At 34.3% G+C, this 18,740-nt stretch overlaps 2 protein-coding genes across 2 annotated transcripts; one reads left to right on the top strand and one right to left on the bottom strand.

The window, feature by feature from the left end:
• The first annotated feature begins 1,382 nt into the window (after positions 1–1,382).
• LOC144453140 (putative methyltransferase DDB_G0268948) lies at positions 1,383–7,889 on the top strand. Its single transcript, XM_078144418.1, has 6 exons — positions 1,383–1,521; positions 1,871–2,018; positions 4,379–4,589; positions 5,373–5,473; positions 6,697–6,828; positions 7,775–7,889. Exons 1-6 carry the CDS (start codon positions 1,383–1,385, stop codon positions 7,887–7,889), a joined length of 846 nt encoding a protein of 281 aa, XP_078000544.1.
• Positions 7,890–11,578: 3,689 nt separating this feature from the next.
• LOC144453139 (putative methyltransferase DDB_G0268948) lies at positions 11,579–17,400 on the bottom strand. Its single transcript, XM_078144417.1, has 6 exons — positions 17,262–17,400; positions 16,667–16,814; positions 13,959–14,169; positions 13,576–13,676; positions 12,771–12,911; positions 11,579–11,693 (listed from the first exon to the last, which is right to left on the bottom strand). The coding sequence occupies exons 1-6, from the start codon at positions 17,398–17,400 to the stop codon at positions 11,579–11,581; spliced, it is 855 nt and encodes a 284-aa protein (XP_078000543.1).
• Positions 17,401–18,740: the final 1,340 nt, after the last annotated feature.

Here is an 18,740-nt window from a genome sequence, read left to right as displayed (position 1 = left end):
GTTTGAGCAGATACAGTTATTGTGTAGCTAAGGGGTAAGACTAACTTTATCCGAATTATTATATTCTATTCGATATTGTGTATTTCAATGAATCAGACACTGTATAGCTCTAATTTGTGAAGTGGCCGAGGTAGTTGCTGATGTCAGTCTTCATGGTATATTGATTAGAACCACTGCCTCGCTATCTGCACGTATACCTGACCGTTGCTTTCACATAGTTGACAAAGGTATCATTTTTACCTCTAGTAAGGGGAGGTTTTGCTATGTTTCGTATGTATGTGCGTGTCAGTGTGTGTCCATGAGTATGTGTGCTTGTGTCGGTGTGTGCTTGTGTCTGTCTGTCTGTATGTCTGTCTGTGTATGTGTTTCTCTCTGTCTGTGATCACGATATCAAAAAACTACTGCTTTATTATAATGAAACTTGCTACACATCTTTCAAATGCTAAGCACAAGAAATGATTAGATTTTGTACACATCCAATGGAAATTAATCAGTCATTTGCTTAATTGATGGGTTTTAGTAATTAGCCTATATCTCAAGGATTCAAAATAATTTGGCACAATTGTTCATCAAAAGCACATATGTCGTATATAGTATGCTGATGTAGTATATAGTTTTAATGATTAATTTGCATAAATGATTTATTTCAGTAATTAAGGCATATCTAAAGAATGTACATTTCAAATTCCACAACATTGTGTACATACATCAGCCATTTTAAGCACACATGTTACGTAGAGGCTGTTGTCATAGTGTTTATTTTTAATGAGTAATTTGCATAATACATATCTGGGTAATTAAGCTATATCTATAGAATGCACACTTCAAATTCCAGATAATTTGGCAAATACATCACCCATGACAAGGCAGGCATATTCTACAAAGTCTGTTGGTATCGTTTTTAGTTCTTTGATTTCTACTTGTCACTACACTACCTACAGATGACATTGACCACTAGTTAACAGATACAGTGTATTTTTAAAAGTAATTGACCAATATTAGTATATATCATTTGGTTAATCAAGTTGTAGCTAGTGTGGTTTTAAAGATTGCTTCCTATAATATAGGAGTAGACACTTAATTATGCATGAAATTTGGTTATAAGATGATAAAATCAAGTTATTTGCCCTAAAAGAAAATGAAAAGGCCGTCGTCGCTATAGTATGTCGTCATTGTACCAAATTTTATAGAAATCTGTCAGGCATCTACAGATATGGCTGGACATCGATGGAAAGAAAAATACACATATTGTATTCGCACCCTTCCCCTTTTAGGCGATAAATACAAGCAGGGCTATGTTGATAATTCAACATCTTTATTTGTCTATTTTTTATACTTTCTGTCTGCAAATGTAGCTAACGACAACAAACGCTCCTCCAAGAATGGCATCGGTTGACCTTGATATGAGTGGTTTCTTTAAATCCACACAAATGTCTCAAGATTATGCGCTTTATTGTCCATCTTATCCGGATGGTTTGGTGGAGAAGATCTTAGCCTTTTGCAGAATAAACAACAAAAGGGGTAATGTAATTCCTAATGTTTACTTAAACAAAATGTAAATTGTCGACTGGCGACGAATAAAGAAACACTAAACCAATATTTTGGAGAAACATATTCAAATTTCGTGGTACAGTGTACAGTACTCCCTTCATTCAGAATCACGGCCTTGAATATTACATATTGAAGAAATTGTGATGATTTAACATTATGCAAAAATACCATTGTAATTACATATTCGACTCAATTGCACAACCAAGGAACGTAGCTCAAGACATTTTTTTGTGTTATTTTATGTGTTGATTCATTTTTTAAATTGATTACTGTAGTTCAACAGTTGACAATTTAAGTCGTTTAATATATTGACCATTAGGATGCATGGCTTTAGATGTTGCATGTGGAACTGGAAGCAGTACAAGAATACTGAGTAATTACTTTGATGAAGTTATTGGTTGTGATATCAGTGAATCTCAAATCAACGAGGCAAAGAAAGTGGAGACAGCAACAAATATTGTTTACAGGTAGCGTTTTTCTCAATTTTATTATCAATCACGATTATCAGAAATGTCAGTGCACTTGTTAATTCATTGTTCACAGTATTTCACATGGCATGCCCTTGGTAGTAACATCAATGTAATGCCACCGGTGACAGGACTGATTTGTAACCGGTTTGCAGCACGCCTGTCATATAACTAATGCAACATACGTATCGTAGGCCTATTGGAACAGACCTAGCATATATTTGATGGAACAGTTCTGCAACAGGCCTGACTGAACAGGCCTGCCACAGACCTGATGAAATAGATACACCACATACATGATGAAACAAGTATATCGCAAGCATGATAAAAAAGGAATGTCACAGCTGTGTTGTAAACCTGATAAATGTTAGTGGTGTAAATCTTCCAATCAAGATCACTACACCCAGTCTTCATAATTATATTACTCAACCAATCATCAATTCTGTTGTTTTGACTATGATGCTTTTGTGGCAGTGTTGCCATTGGAAATCTTTTGAAAATGTATTAATTATAAATGTATTTGGTATAGATAGAGAATTATAAATTAACACTCACAGGCATTTGTTTTTAGGTGAAGACATTGTTGTCAATAACGAATTAATCCTAGAATTGCAAGTGTTTTGTCTGCTAACACTGTTTGATTATAATAATACTAATAATAATAATAATAATAATAATAATAATAATAATTTATTCTCAATAATAATAATAATAATTTATTCTCAAATTAATGATAATAATACATAGCAGTTTTTTATATACATTGTACTGTAGAGAAAAAGACTGAAAAATAGTTGGTCAAGCAACTAATCGAGTTCAGCCTCGTTACACTATTTATATTATTTTTTTTACAAAATCAGTTATTTGACGTGTTCCTATTTTAAACGCAGTTCATGAAAAACACACTGAGTAAGAAAAATGAAAACAAAAACACAGCGAAAGAAAGAAACGCATACAAAAGTATAAATCCAATACACCAACAGAATATATACATATACATAGTGATCAATGTAAAGACAAATTATGAATTTAACAACAAGTAGTCCTTGAAATCGAGTTTAAACCTGTTTCTTGAATGGATATCTTTAATGTGTTCTGGAATACTGTTCCACACCATGGGACCAACAAATTTGATGGATGTTTGGCCTAATCTACTCTTGAATTATCACTTATATATGCCGTAATTTGAAAGGGAGAAATTCAAAACGTTTGGTCTTCATCATTTTTAAGTTTTTTAGGCATGTTTATTAACTTCTGTGGAGTTATACATGTTATAGTATTGCAACTGGTTCGTTCGAAATAATCTTACAGAAGAGAAATTTGAATTTGTACACATTCGGAAAGAAAATATGTGTAAAAATACAATTTAGTTTTATAATGGTAAATAAAACGCATATACTTACAGTATTGCAGTTTGTAGTTCTATTCTGATTCTAATTTCTGCCAAAAAAATACTGGGAAGTGTTTTGTAGAAGTCCAACATGATGAAAAAGTTGATGAAGAAGTTGACTTCTCTACTTGTATTTCTAGACAACATAAAAGTCTGGTTATCCTGATCGGCATTGTTTGGTTTAACTTATGAAATAGAATGACACCAATCTGTTTACAAAACGTTTTACCATTTTGCAAAAACAGCAATTAGAAGTCATGTGCATATGTCGTTTTCCACATTACATATTCTGTACTTATTCTTATGTATACTATTCCATCTATACACAGGTTGGCAACATAGGGAATATCATGTATAAATCGAAACGTAAATGTTCATAATTTTCTTTCCTTACTAGCTCCGATGGTTCTATCTAGCCATAATAGTGTCTAATCATAAGTCTCTTTATAAGACCTTCACTGTCCAAGGACTCACGGTGGTATAGTCTTTTTACTTGTAAAAGACAAACAAATGAGACAATGAATACATATATGGTTCTTAGCTCTGCCATCCATAAGAAAGACGTAATTTGGTGGTAATTTGAAGAAATTCAAGAGTTGTTCAATTATAACGATGCCAAGAAGACAGCATCTTAGGACTCAGCTTGTCTTAAATCCTGTACCATTGAACTTGACCATACTCTCCTACGGTATTATATTTTTGGGAGTATAGCTTCAATGATGAATCGTTGTCTTTTGATGTTAGTCATGGCAATATATAATATACGATACACGATATATAATATAATACTTGTGCACCCAGGCATCATAAATGTATGTACCAAATTGAATAGAACGTGAAGCTTGCACTTTGTATATATAGCCTGATTACTGTAAATCACTAATTATGCAAATTCTAATTATAACTAAAATATATATTGTTACTTAAACAGAACTATCCCGTTTTTGTTTTCTGAAATTCTGTCGTGCAGGGCTGTTCCTGCTGATGAACTATCGGTTGACAGTGACAGTGTGGATCTGGTAACGATGGCAGGGGCCATACATCTCTTACCTGATCGTCAGAAGTTTTTCTCTGAGGTTGACAGAGTATTGAAACCTGGTGGATGCCTTGCCTTGTATCAATATAAAGCCTCTGTATTGAGTTGCGGAGACAAGTCGAAAGAACTATCCGACCTTTTAGATGTGAGTGAACATTTAGTTACACTCTGTACCATTATGGCATTTTTATGGGACTGATCACCAGGTTTTATGTTGAGACAGACAAAATAAAGTTAACACACATGTAGACACTAGATTTTATTAGTTCAGTATTGTATTCGGTGAAAGTCAACAAACCTCAAATTATTGAATGTCTGTATCATCTGAAATGATTTGTGGGTTTAGCCTGTGAGGGAATTTTTCGCAATTCTACATTCAAATGGATCAAAACGATAATTGTAGAACTAGAAACACGCAATTCTCTAGATATAAAGGATGGCGGAAGACATTAGGCATTTAAAGGCTGGAACAATAACACAAATATCTCTTAAATAATGTCTGCTCTGCATTTTGTTACATTTGTATTTGTTTTTGTTATCATTAAAACAAATACAGAGCACACATTATGTAAGGGATGTTTGTGTGCTATCTTTATTGTGTCTATCTCAACATGAAAACTTGTGATCAGTCTAATTGATCTTTATACATCCTTTAACCATCGTTGGACTCAATAACTGGTCAAAACCTAACAATGTGGTATACCCTCCTTAGAGGTGGTTTCTTGATTAAAGGAGAATCTGTGTACCCTTTAACTAAAATTAATTACCAGATTGTTCAAGTTCATCTATATTAACATATTGCCTATTTGGCTTGTCCTCTAGTGGCTATTCTAAGAATTCGTGACGTCATACCATCCTATTCCCGATCTTATACAGACTTTACATTGACATGCAATATATGACCCTGTTCTGATTCTATACACAACAGTATTACCTATATGAAAAGTTTGTAGAGTATCAGCTGCCTTGTGTTCTGACGGCACAAAATGAGTATCGTGACATTGTGCTACCTTACAATGATGAAGAAAGGTAAGGGAACCCCTAGAACTCATTATGCATCAAGTTAATTAGAATCAATATACCTAATATATAAAATACCTACAGCACATTGCAAGTTACGGATCACTGGCTCTGTTTGATACAACCACACAGAGACCAATAGGAAATTGCAAATGCATACACTTTAAGACAGCAAGATCGCAATTTCATGTCACATTTTGTCCAAATGTAATAAACCATTTAAACATACTCCACCTAGATGCAGGTACACAGGCTCCAATCTGTTGATGTCTGCATAGTGTCACATTAGTACATTTCATTTAGACAAAATATCACAAGAAACTATATTCAATGAATCTTGGTATCTTACTTAGTGTAAATTTATGTTTGATTTCTGCGTGATTGTATCTAACAGAACCAGTGTGCACTAACTAACCATAGGCTGTATATTCGCCAGTCGACCATTTGATGAATTATCACAAAAAAAGTTACCAACAGAATGGAAAAATTGATTATTTTTCTTAAGTTTTTCATTAACTTGGAACCTGACACAATACGAATGAGTTACGGAAATAATAACGAACCAATCTGGCCACGAAATGGAAATGGTATATTTTACTTTGAGCTATTCTTTCAGTGGGCATAGCATTTATGAACACTACACCAATTAGGCCAAATCAAAATTTTGGTCAGCATGCGCACCGCTTACATATCGCCGCGTCGGTCTTCTTTTGTGTGTGTTTTGTCCAATCAATGTAGTCTGCAGATCCGTGGAGGAACACAAAAATAACCCTCTCTACTACAGTGAAGACAACTACAGAGTCAATCATGAATAAGCATATGACATCTACCCCACATACACACTTGCTATAAAGTACTAAATACAAAGAACAGTAGCTGCCATAATAAGGGTGACAGGTCTGTTAAGAGTTTTAAAAAATCGCGTTGTCGCTCAATTTTAGACAAACTCTCCTGACAAGAAACAAATGATTCTTGTTATTGTCTTGGTCTTATTTGGTGTATATGGAAGGCTTATCCTGTGGGTATATGTGTACCTGTATATATGAACTTTGTTGAATTCTAGACAATGAAAGACATATTAATATTTGAATTCAGGTATTTATAATTTCTCGGGGATGAGGACGCCGGACTGGTTATTCTAGTTTACCAAAATCTTACATAAATGTTATACTCATCTCTTTAAATTGTACGTATGTTATTTGTTTTCTTGGTCATTCTAATTATGTTCATAGGGACTACACTTTGTCGATAGTCTATAATACAACAGTTTCTGACTTCATCCGACTTTGGAAAACTTCTTCTGGATACAAAAGCTACGTGGATAACAATCCAGATACACGTATATCTGAGGAAATACAGGAGAAGTAAGTGACGTCACGGTGTTCATTTATTTACCTATACTTGTTCTTCATGTGGCCATACAGATTCCAAATAATTTACATTATAAACCAACTTCATACTTAGATAGGATTTAACAACTTAAAAATAATGGACCAGGTACGTGTTTTTAAAAATTGCAAGAATCCGATTTAAAATATCAAACAAAAATCAAAAGTATGATAAATAATGTAATCTATAAATATTACCAGCTTTGAGTTGAGACGATTACAAGTAATGATAAAATATGCTTCATTTAGTAGAATACTTTAATTGCCCTTTAAACCTGCATTAGCTGATACTGGAACTTTGTTAGGTACAATGACTTACTCGTAGTATTGCACACACAGAACAGTATTGCGTCACATGTGGGTAAAAGTATTTTTTCAGCTGTATACACGATAAATCTAATCAATATGATGTTTGGTTCAGCCCTCAACGGCGATTATGATTTCAGTTTTTCCGAAACTGTTTATGGATAATATCGGCAAGTGGTTAACATGTACAATTATTATTGGTAATAAGTGAATATATTGTTGTTATCTGATAGACTAATAATAGACTAAGTCTATTTACACCAGTACAGTTTTATATAGTGACATATTGAATACCAAGATTTCACTTAATATTTAATCTTATCACTGCGCTACCTACAGAAAATATTGAACAGTAATTAAAGATTTAATGTATTTTTTGTAAATAATCGATCACATTTTAGTGAATACGTCTTTGGTAATTTGATGAACAAAATATCCTACTTGCAGCTAAAACAAATCTTGACCAAAAGTTGTAAATGTAAATCAAATCTGCAGTCGAGGAGGGTTTTTACAGCATGTTTAAAAGACCAAGAAAATCGGCGAAAAATACTTTCCATTTTAAATATATCGATTTTTTTCTAATTCCAAATTATTTTGTTGTCTTCTGTGTTTATAGGATGATGTCTGTGTTAGATGTTGACACAACACCTGAAGAGACTTCCCTAACGACAAACTTTCCAGTGGTCATTGCAATGTGTCGTAAACCAATGACAGACCTTCACTTAGATTAAGATAACATCTTCGTATTGGAAATGTACACAATTCTTGTTGGATTTAATTAAAACGGGGTTATTATGTTTATTTGAATGGTAGTACTAAGTTACAAAATATTGCAGTGTACAATTAAATTTAGTTTTCCTGATTTCAATACGATAGTTATTATAATTGTTTGATTGGTAATAATCAATTAAAAACATTGAAATGTACACACCTCTTCCTGGTTTTAATTCGATAGTTATTATAATTGTTTGATTGGTAATAATCGATTATAAACATTGAAATGTACACAAATCTTCCTGGTTTTAATATGATAGTTATTAAAGTTGTTTGATTGGTACTAATTGTTATTAAAACGTCTAATGATCGTAATTTGGTGGATCATACAGTTATGAAGCATTATTATTAGTTCTCTTTCACAGGTTTGTGCAAATGCTTATGTTATATGATATTCTCTATACAGTTCACAATTATGTTTACATTGTCATATAAACAATCTTAATTCCGTTTGCCTCGAGATACAGGTTTGTGGGAGCTGCGATAACAATAACTTAATTTAAAATGAATGGTTCTCAGTAATTAATATAATAGCTACACCAAATTGCACATATTCAGATTTGGTAATATTTATGTACATTTTATTGTCATGTTTTTTGTTTAACATTGACCAAAATGTATGCATTTAGGGATGAAAACATGATTGTTTCTTTTCAATCACTCTACTGGAAAATGTAACTTGATAGTTACATGTTTGGTTATTTTACATTCTATAGATTTCAAAGCGAATGTGTGGAACGATAAATCTATAACCTATAAAACACAGTATTCCACATTCACTGACGTGCAAAGGAATAAGATAATAGAAACACAATTGTTGTCCAATTAACTGTTATTGTTGTCCACTACAGGGGGCTGTTACTTGTGAACTTCATTGCCATTAGTTAGTATACTCTTACAATGATATATATGGTTATAAATATGGCGTGGCTGTAAATATATATATATATATATATATATATATATATATATATATATATATATATAAACTTATGAGTGCCATTTACTATACCATTTTTTTTCAGGTCACGTGACTGGACATAAGATATATATATATATATATATATATATATATATATATATATATATATATATATATATATATATATATATAACTCGGTGAGTATCAATCTGCTAAGACAGTGCTCTATACCGCAGTGGCAGAGCGTAATAGTTTTGTTAACAAAACTATATATATATATATTACACCCGACGATCCTTCTGGTGAAACGGTCCGTAGTGTAAATCCACAATGTAATATCAGACTCGTCTTCTTTCATTTTAATGTATGATAGCTCTCCAAGGTGATCGAGCACTCTACTTGGCGAAAGAAGAATGAAACTCTCTCTCTCTCTCTCTCTCTCTATATATATATATATATATATATATATATATATATATATATATATATATATATATATATATATATATATATATATATATGTATGACCTTTCGTCTTCTCCCCTGTAGAGTCTCTGTTAGCACGCACGCCAAAGCAAAGTGGCCCACTTTCTTACTAATATGGCAAATATTTCTGACGTACTTTGGTGAGACTTTAATAACATTATAATTGTACCATGGTCCCTTTCCAATGCTGCCTATCTTACTATTAGAGAATTCCCAGGATCATGAGAGCCTAGGTCATACATTCCATAGGAACTGTTTGGTTGTAAGATATACCATGAAGTCTGACAGAAGCAATTACCATTTCACAAATTAGAGCTATACAATGTATGCATAGTTGAATTACACAGTATCGAAGAGAATATAATATTTTGGATACAATTAGTCTTACCTCTTAGACACGCAACAACTCTATGCGCTCATACCCTGTGTGCAAGCAAATGGTGTTTCATCATAACATATACCATCATGTGATTCAGAGATATGGCGGGATGACCCTGTGACCCATCTAGCAAATTAATATGGATGTTTAAATCACTATGGGTTATCTATATTCAATACACGTTAGTCTTGATAAAATAAGTTAAAAACTGGCAGATTAATACATTATCGACACTTGAGAGTTAGAACTGAAATGTGTTGCGACAAAGAATGTGTCAAATCATGTCTGAAAATGTTGACACATTGTCATAATCTCCAGTAGCGTTATATTTCGGGTCAACTTTGGGTTCACTTGTTCAAAGTACGGGGATATGATTATAGTGTACACTGTCTTTGTGTTCGAAACACGTGTCCAAATTTACGAGGTTATGTTTACTTACATGAGACCTACAGCATATTTTGCTGATAAACAGAACTTTTAGCTTGCGGGTCATCTTGTGGGTCAACTTGTTGGTCACAATTTTTTTCCCTTTATTACATTGTTTTTGTGCTAAATTACAAAGTATGGAGCGTATACATGGATTTCCGAGGCTCTCGTTTCTTACTTGGGACCCAGAAGCTTAAGCTTAACATAAGTTGCCCATCGAGTAAGTAAACAGACTGTGAAACAGTAGTGATTTTAATCAGTCCAAGAAATAAATGTGTCCATTCTACTTGCAACTGCAGCAGTGTATGTACTCGATCTCCCGGTGTAGAATAGCCCATCTTCTGGCCGATCCAGGCTCAGATAGGACTCCATGGGACAAGAAAGATGGCTGCCATGTCATTTGAGAATAGAATGTTATATTGAGTTTAGCTTTACTCGACCGTCCCTTTTTATCAACACATACATGGTTGAGACAAGTCATGCATTTTTACCTCCTGCAAGGGAAGGTAATGTAGTGATGTTGTATGTTCGTCCAGCCATCTGTCCGTTCGTCCGTCCGTCCGTCTGTCTGTCTGTCTGTCTGTCTGTCTGTCTGTCTGTCTGTCTGTCTGTCTGTCTGTCTGTCTGTCTGTCTGTCTGTCCATCTGTGTGTGTGTGTGTATGTATGTATGTATGTATGTAATGTATGTATGTGTGTGTGTGTGCGTGTGTGTGTGTCTGTCTCTCTGTCTCTGGACACGATATCTAAAATATGTACAGTATCAATTCAAATGAAATTCGATACATACTTTCCATATGGTAATAGTAACAACTGATTACATTTTCGTAAACACACAAATGAACACAATTAGTAATTAGTATTTGTTATTGAATATTACCAATGAAATGTGTATAACAACTATCGTATTAAACCAAGAAGAGTTGTGTACATTTCAATGTTTGTTACTGAGTATTACCAATGAAATGTCTATAATAACTATCGTATTAAACCAAGAAGAGTTGTGTACATTTCAATGTTTGTTACTGGGTATTACCAATCAAATAACTATAATAGCTATTGTATTAAAACCAGAAATAGTTGTGTACATTTCAAGGTTTGTAAAATCATTTAATTTGTATTACAAGTCAAGTAACTATAATAACTATCATAATAAAACCAGGAAGAGTTGTGTATATTTCAATGTTTGTTATTGAGTATTACCATACAAATAACTATAATAGCTATTGTATTAAAACCAGAAATAGTTGTGTACATTTCAATGTTTGTTATTGAGTATTACCATACAAATAACTATAATAACTATTGTATTAAAACCAGAAATAGTTGTGTACATTTCAATGTTTGTTATTGAGTATTACCATACAAATAACTATAATAACTCTCGTGTTTAATCAAACAAGAGTTGTGTACATTTCAATACGAAAATATTATCTCAATCTAAATGAACGTCTGTCATTGGTTTACGACACATAGCAAGTACCATTGGAAAGTTTGTCGTTATAGAAGTCTCCTCAGGTGTTGTGTCAACACCTAACACAGACATCATCCTGTAAATATAAAAGACAGTAAAATATTAGAGACACTTTGGAAATAGAAAAATCTACATATTTTTAAAAAAATGAAGAAACTTAATTTTGGCTATTTTTATTGGTCTGTTAGACATGGTGTGGAAAGAAATCACTGTTATTAGACTAAGGATTTGATTTCTTGTTGCTACCTAAAGGGCTAAAAGCTGTGTTCATGCCTTTTAGAGCATTATTTGCTTTGAATATTTAAACCTGCACTAGCTGCAACTAGGATATTTTATTCATGAAATATCCAAAGATGTATTCACTAAAATTCTGTCAATCATTTGTTTAAAAAAAACACTGTTACTGATAATTAGTGGTCAGTATTATCTGTAGGTAGAGTAGTGGCAAACATCTAGAGTGAAAGCTTGGTTTTGAATATGTCACATGATAAACCTGTACTGGACACCAGTGTAACTGGAGTATCGTTTGTCGATCAGACAACCATAATATATATTCAATGAAATTTGTTTAATTACCAATAATTAGACATTGTACATGTTAACCGGTGGTCGATATTTATCCAAAAGCAGTATGGAAACAGGTTGCGATTGCTGTTGAGGGCTGAACCAACCATTTATAATCGATTTATGGTGTGTACAGCTATACAAAAATAACTTTACCACCAACTAAGTAATGCAATACTTTTAAGGTGTACTATGTCACGAGTATTACGAGTAAGTTATTGTACCAAGTAGCTTTCTTAAAAAACACGTTCATTACCAGATAGTACAACATGAATAAACACTTGTAGTGTCCGAATTAATTATGCATACCTTATCTTCACCTGCAAAATACTGAACTTAAGGCTGATAAGATGTAACTCTAATTACGTAATTTATCATTTATTCGGAAAAAACATTTTAAACATTTTAGCAAAGATTCTTGTAATCTGTTAAGTTACAAACACGTAGTTGGCTCATGCTTTTTCGTAACATTTCTTTATTAACACATACTTAAGTATAAAGTTGGTTCACGATTTGAAATAAAAATGAACGATTTGTCATGACCTCTTAAAGAATAACTAGACAAATTAAATATTGTGATTGCACTTACTTCTCCTGTATTTCCTCAGATATACGTGTATTGCACTTAGCAGGATTGTTTTCCATATAGCTTCTGTATACAGACAAAATTTCCCAAGATCGGATAAAGTCAGGAACTGTTGTGTTGTACACAATCGACAATCTATAATTCCTATAAAATTATAACATTCAAACAACTAATCATTTAATTTCATTCTCAAAAAATGACAAAAGAAATTTATTTAAAACCTTGATAAACTGGAATAACCAGTTCGATGTCGTTTATTCCAGAGATATTATAAATGCAAAAGTTATATTGTGTTTTTCATTCTACAAAGTTTATGTAGACATGTGCACATGTATCTTTGTTTTTCTCCTCATTAGTCTTTGTCCGCCATGTCATTTATACATTTTTCTTAGATTGCTAAAACAATGGCAAGATTAGCTCAAAGTGGACTATCTCTATGTCCTGAGCAGATTAGTTTGTAATTATGTTCGTATATTGTCTTATGCTCCTTGTGAAATAAAGTTGATAGAAAAATATTAAAAACACGCTTTGTGCGGTAACTTTATTTGTGAATAAGTCATTAAACGGTCGACTGACGCACTACCATGCAGATATCAAATGAAGACATCAAAACATTGGAGCCTGTGTGGCTGTTTCTACTTGCAGTATACTTGCAATTTAGATATCTGAAAGTTTTGAATGGTCATAGTTTCTTTAACAGAGCCAGTGAATAATAACTGGCAACAGGCTGTGGCTATGTAACATATATGGTATGTTGATTCTAGTTCTAATTAACTAGAGTTTCATTACAATAGTTATATTTCCTTACCTTTCTTCATCACTGTAAGGTAACTCAATGTCTCGATAATCATTTTCTACCAACTGAAAGTGAGGCTGCTGATACTGTGCAAGCTCTCGAAATAGGTAATACTGCAAAGTACAGATTTAAAATAGAGTATTAAATGGTACGTCACTGTATAGTGTGAATAGGATCGGGGATAGGATGGTATGACGTCGTGGATTTTCAGAATGGCCACTAGAGGGCAGTTAAAAGTGGGCAGTATGGCGGTATACATGAATTTGAAAAATCTTATATTAAAATGTAGTTAGGAGTTATACAGATAATTAAATGCTATAAGGGTCATAATCAATACAAGTCAACCATTGATAGCAAGATACACTAAAGATGCCATAGCTGTGATGTTTCCTCACATGTAAAAGACTTGCCATGTCTTCAGACCTGTCGCTGCAACTCAACACAGTGGGTCGGGATTGGTACATTGCAAGGCATCCACCAGGTTTCAACACTCTGTCAACCTCAGAGAAAAATGTCTGACGATCAGGCAACAGATGTATGGACGATGCTATAGTTATAAGATCAACACTGCTACTGTCAACCGGTAGGTCTTCAGCAGGAGCAACCCTACATGACAGGAATTTAAAAGGAAAAAAAGGGGGGAAAGTTCTGTTATAAATGATATGTCATAGGACCAGATGCCATACAGATCCATGGGTAGTGTTAAGTTCCACAGTCGGGAATACCCCACCCCTTACCCCCCACCCACCCCGATCTGGATAAAGATCAGTGTTCTTCAAATGCGTGTACTGAAATTTTGCCCTGGTTGGACAACGCATGTCTGAACCCTGGCTGTCTTTAGGTCTATGAGAGTTAAAATGCATGCACACCTGTTTCCATATGTGCAGGCATGAAAGGATATTACTGACAATTCTACACATATGATCTTAAAGGTCCACATGATAAAAATGCAAACTAGAAAATCCACTTCTACAGGTGACATATGCATACACCGAGTACTTGAGCGGTATATTTACTATTGGATCTGAAATGGAAGTCCATAGTTAGCTATGGACTTATGTTACACGTATGTCATCAATGTATGGGGTTAGAGTTATAAAGTTCTACGTAGCTCTAAATTCAGCCACTACACGGTCTACAATGTTGTCGTTTTTTTCCCTTGGATCGTCTGTAAAAAAGATAGGGGTTCACCATCCAAGCCTTACTTCATGTGTATTCTACTCTACTTTGAACGACAATGTAAATTATATGAACACTGTCACTCGTATTATGGCATTGGTCTAACGTCATTCAAAAGGACACATAATAAAGACAATTGAAAAGGGGGTGTTCTAAAATTATCTGTACCTTACCATGTATTCTGTTGGATTTGATTTATGTACTACGGTATCCATAATGTTTAGTAACTGCATAAAGAAAGATCCCAGACAGGGGTAGCCTTTATTATATGCATTCTGCTATTTCAAGACCTTTGTGCAATTCGGTATGCAAAGCACTGTAACTCCTGTCTGGGCTTGTCTTCTGAACGAGTTTTTATTATGAATAGCGAGTCGTTTATTTATGAGCCGATCAGCACTACTGTCTTTATTTCAAAACGTTAAATTATGATTTAGGAACATGAGCAATTCTGTATGTATATATTCTGTATGCCTGTCATATCATGAAATACTACAGAGGCTGTATACTGACATTGTGAGGCATCCAGGAAACTAAACACGCACGAGACATAAGGTTTATTTCAGGTCAATTTACTTTCTGTTTTGTTATCGTGGTTTTACGCCATGGTTTTTCTTTTTCATCTGCTATACGGGGTGATGAAAGACGTCATTGCAGCGATCAGTATCAAATGTCAGTACGTTGTCCCAACCAGATATATACATAGGAGAATAGGAACGAGTTGCCCAAAGGTAAAACTATAAGATTGGTAGAGTACTAATGTGCAGTCTGCTTAGTATCATTAAAATGAATAAAATCTTAAATTTCGATGAATTATTTCCACTTATCTACATTTTTCTTATGGATGACACAACGGAGGAAGTTTCATGAATTCAAATTATCTCCGCTAAGATGTATTAATTGCCTTGTCCTGAAAACCTTTATATCACCATGGATCTTTGTAAAATGGCAGCAGCTAGAGGCTTCCTATCATTGGTCAGTACTGTGATTAGATATAACCACTATAGCCACCAAGGAAAGAAAATTATCAAAACTTTATGTTTTGATTCAAACACGCTATTTACCGCATGGTATCATTTTTTGTAGATGAAGTATTACACAGTAAATGCGGTATTTGTGTTATTGAAAACGCCCTTTCCCACATGCTTACTGAATGCAAAAGGTAAAGCCTTTCTGGAAACAGATTGAAGCCTTTCTTTTTTATAAGCTGAACCAAACAATAACTATGATGGTGACCAGATATTTATGTGGTCATAAAAGCTAAGCAAACAACGAAATATTTTCAACATTGTAGCTATGTTTATAATTATAATACAAGGTTTCTACATAACGACACCAACTGCTTCAATATGTGGATACTTTCAGTGTTTCTTGGATGAATTTGGAATTTAGAGTTGAGATAGAAACTGTACTGTGACAGTTTTGTTTCTATTTATATATGTGTTTCAGTGATCTTGGTTGTAAGATATACACCACTAACATTTATTAGGTTTACAATGCAGCTGTGGCAGACCTGTTCTATTATACCTGTGGTAAACCTATTCAGTCAGGGCTGTGGCAGGCCTGGTCCAATGTGCTTGTGGCAGGCCTGTTCCATCAGGCTTGTGGCAGACCTGTTCCATTATACCTGTGGTAAACCTATTCAGTCAGGGTTGTAGGAGGCCCGTTCTATCAGGGCTATGGCAGGCCTGGTCCAATGTGCTTGTGGCAGGCCTGTTCCATCAGGCCTGTGGTGGGCCTGTTCCATCAGGGTTACAGCAAGCCTGTTTCCTGCCTGTGAAAGGTCAGTCCTGCCTCAAGTATGGGGATTTCTAGCTATATACATGTATGTCTGTACAGAATGACAGACCAATGATTTATCAAATGAACCGACATTTTTGTCAGTCTTGATTGACAGAAAAAAAATCATGATTTAAAAACATCATACCTGTAAACAACATTCGTTGCTGTCTCAACTTTCTTTGCCTCGTTGATTTGAGATTCACTGATATCACAACCAATAACCTCATCAAAGTGATTACTCAGTATTCTTGTACTGATTCCGGTTCCACATGCAACATCTAAAGCCATGCGTCCTAATGATTAACACAATAAATGATTTAAAAGACAGACGTTGAATTACACTTATTAATTTGAAAATAAATCAACACATACAACAATATATACACTCATTTATAATTACATTCGCCATTGTACAGACAAGACGCTACCCCCACCAACACATTATAAACAAACAAATGTATGGATACCACTCATTCCTGCATTTTTTTCAAAACGTTTGGAACTCACTTCCACTTGAAATTGGTCAGGCCTTTAGCCTATTTTTATCAAAATGAAAATAAAAAAACGTTCGTTTAACAAAGCACACGTTGTTGTTGTCTAGCAGTGCTCTTGAGTTTGGAGCTATGTGAATGCTGTAAATATTTAGAAAGATATGTTGAAATGAATAAAGTTATGACTTGGTTTTTACGATCAGAGAAACTTGTCGACAATTCTTAACATGTCATTATGAATTACATTACCTCTTTTGTTGTTTATTCTGCAAAAGGCTAAGATCTTCTCCATCAATTCATCTGGATAGGAAGGGAAATACTGAGAAAACTCTTGAGACCTTTGTGTGGATTTAAATAAACCACCCATGTCAACCACGACTGATGCCATTCCTGGAACGTTTGTGTATGCTACATTTGTATATGAAAAGTCAAATAAAAAGAGAACAGTTGTTAATGTTGAGTTATCAATATAGCCCCCGGTATTTCCTGAAAAAGGGATACGATACACTATTTGAATTTAGGAATAACATACATTTATTTTCTTGGTTGTATTCTTTTCTGTGCATGTTTCCGTTTACTCAGTAATACTAAAAGGTATCACACCAAGTTTGTGAATATGTATGTGTGGCTACATCACTAGTAATGCTGAAAAAGTGTGCTAACACTTGTTCTTTGAATACTTCAATAGATGTAGAGCAGACAATGCCATTTGTGAGATTATTCCAGTCATTTACGGTGTGGGTATAATATGAGCATTTGTATGTATTTATTTTTGTTGGTATTCCATTCCATTACATGTACACCCACCTCCCTGGCTTCAGCGTACAATAGTACCACAATGATCCACCTATATGCTGTGCAAAGTCCCCGTGTAAGTCAGGCTTGCAGACGACACAAGTGGCGCCATATTGAAAATGTTTTGACCGCCTTTATACAGTAAATAAACGTTGGTAAAACTACACTACTTTGCTTTTTAATAAAGGTCAGTGGCTCTACTTTGTGTCAATTTCAAAATAATATATGTGCACCAAACTAATGAAACATTCAAGTAAAATCCCCAAATGCACACGACAGAATGTTGTCACATCTCACGTTCAGCAATGGCAGCTATCGATGATGGCCTTCAGGATCTGTTTAGACCTGCTGAAATAGTAGATGGAGATGAGCATATGCTCCAGCTCCAGCAACAACAACAGCAACTACAAGAATAGCAGTTGCAACAACGTCAACAACAAGTACAGCCGTCGCTTCTCCAACAACATGTTTAAATGTCAGATACTTTGAGTAACACAACACCAAACAGACCAACAACTAATGTTACAACTCTATCAACAGTTCCTCGATCGGTACAATCATACATGAATACTAGTTCATACCATACACAAGCTGCATCAGTGGCCAGTATATTCAGAGATGGCACAATTACCTATATAGAAATTTGAGGGTAGATACCTGCCACAAAAACTTTTTTGATGACGATTGGTAAGACAGTTTTCGATCCATAGCTTGATGTTGGTCCTTACTCCAAGATGGTTAAGTTTAGCAAGTAGACGTTGGTGGGGAACCATATCAAAGGCTTTGCTAAAGTCCATGGTACACAGATCTATTTTCCCACGTCTGTCTAACATTTTTACTAGGTTATCAATCAAGTCTGTGAGTTGGGTTTCACATGACCGCCCACTTCTAAATCCATGTTGTCAATCGCAGAGAAGGGAGTACTTTTCAAAA

Source organism: Glandiceps talaboti, chromosome 23 (assembly GCF_964340395.1).
Source record: "Glandiceps talaboti chromosome 23, keGlaTala1.1, whole genome shotgun sequence".
Classification (NCBI taxonomy): Eukaryota; Metazoa; Hemichordata; class Enteropneusta; family Spengelidae; genus Glandiceps; species Glandiceps talaboti.
The sequence above is the reverse complement of the archived record's forward strand: the minus strand, read 5'-3'. Positions and strand labels throughout refer to the sequence as shown.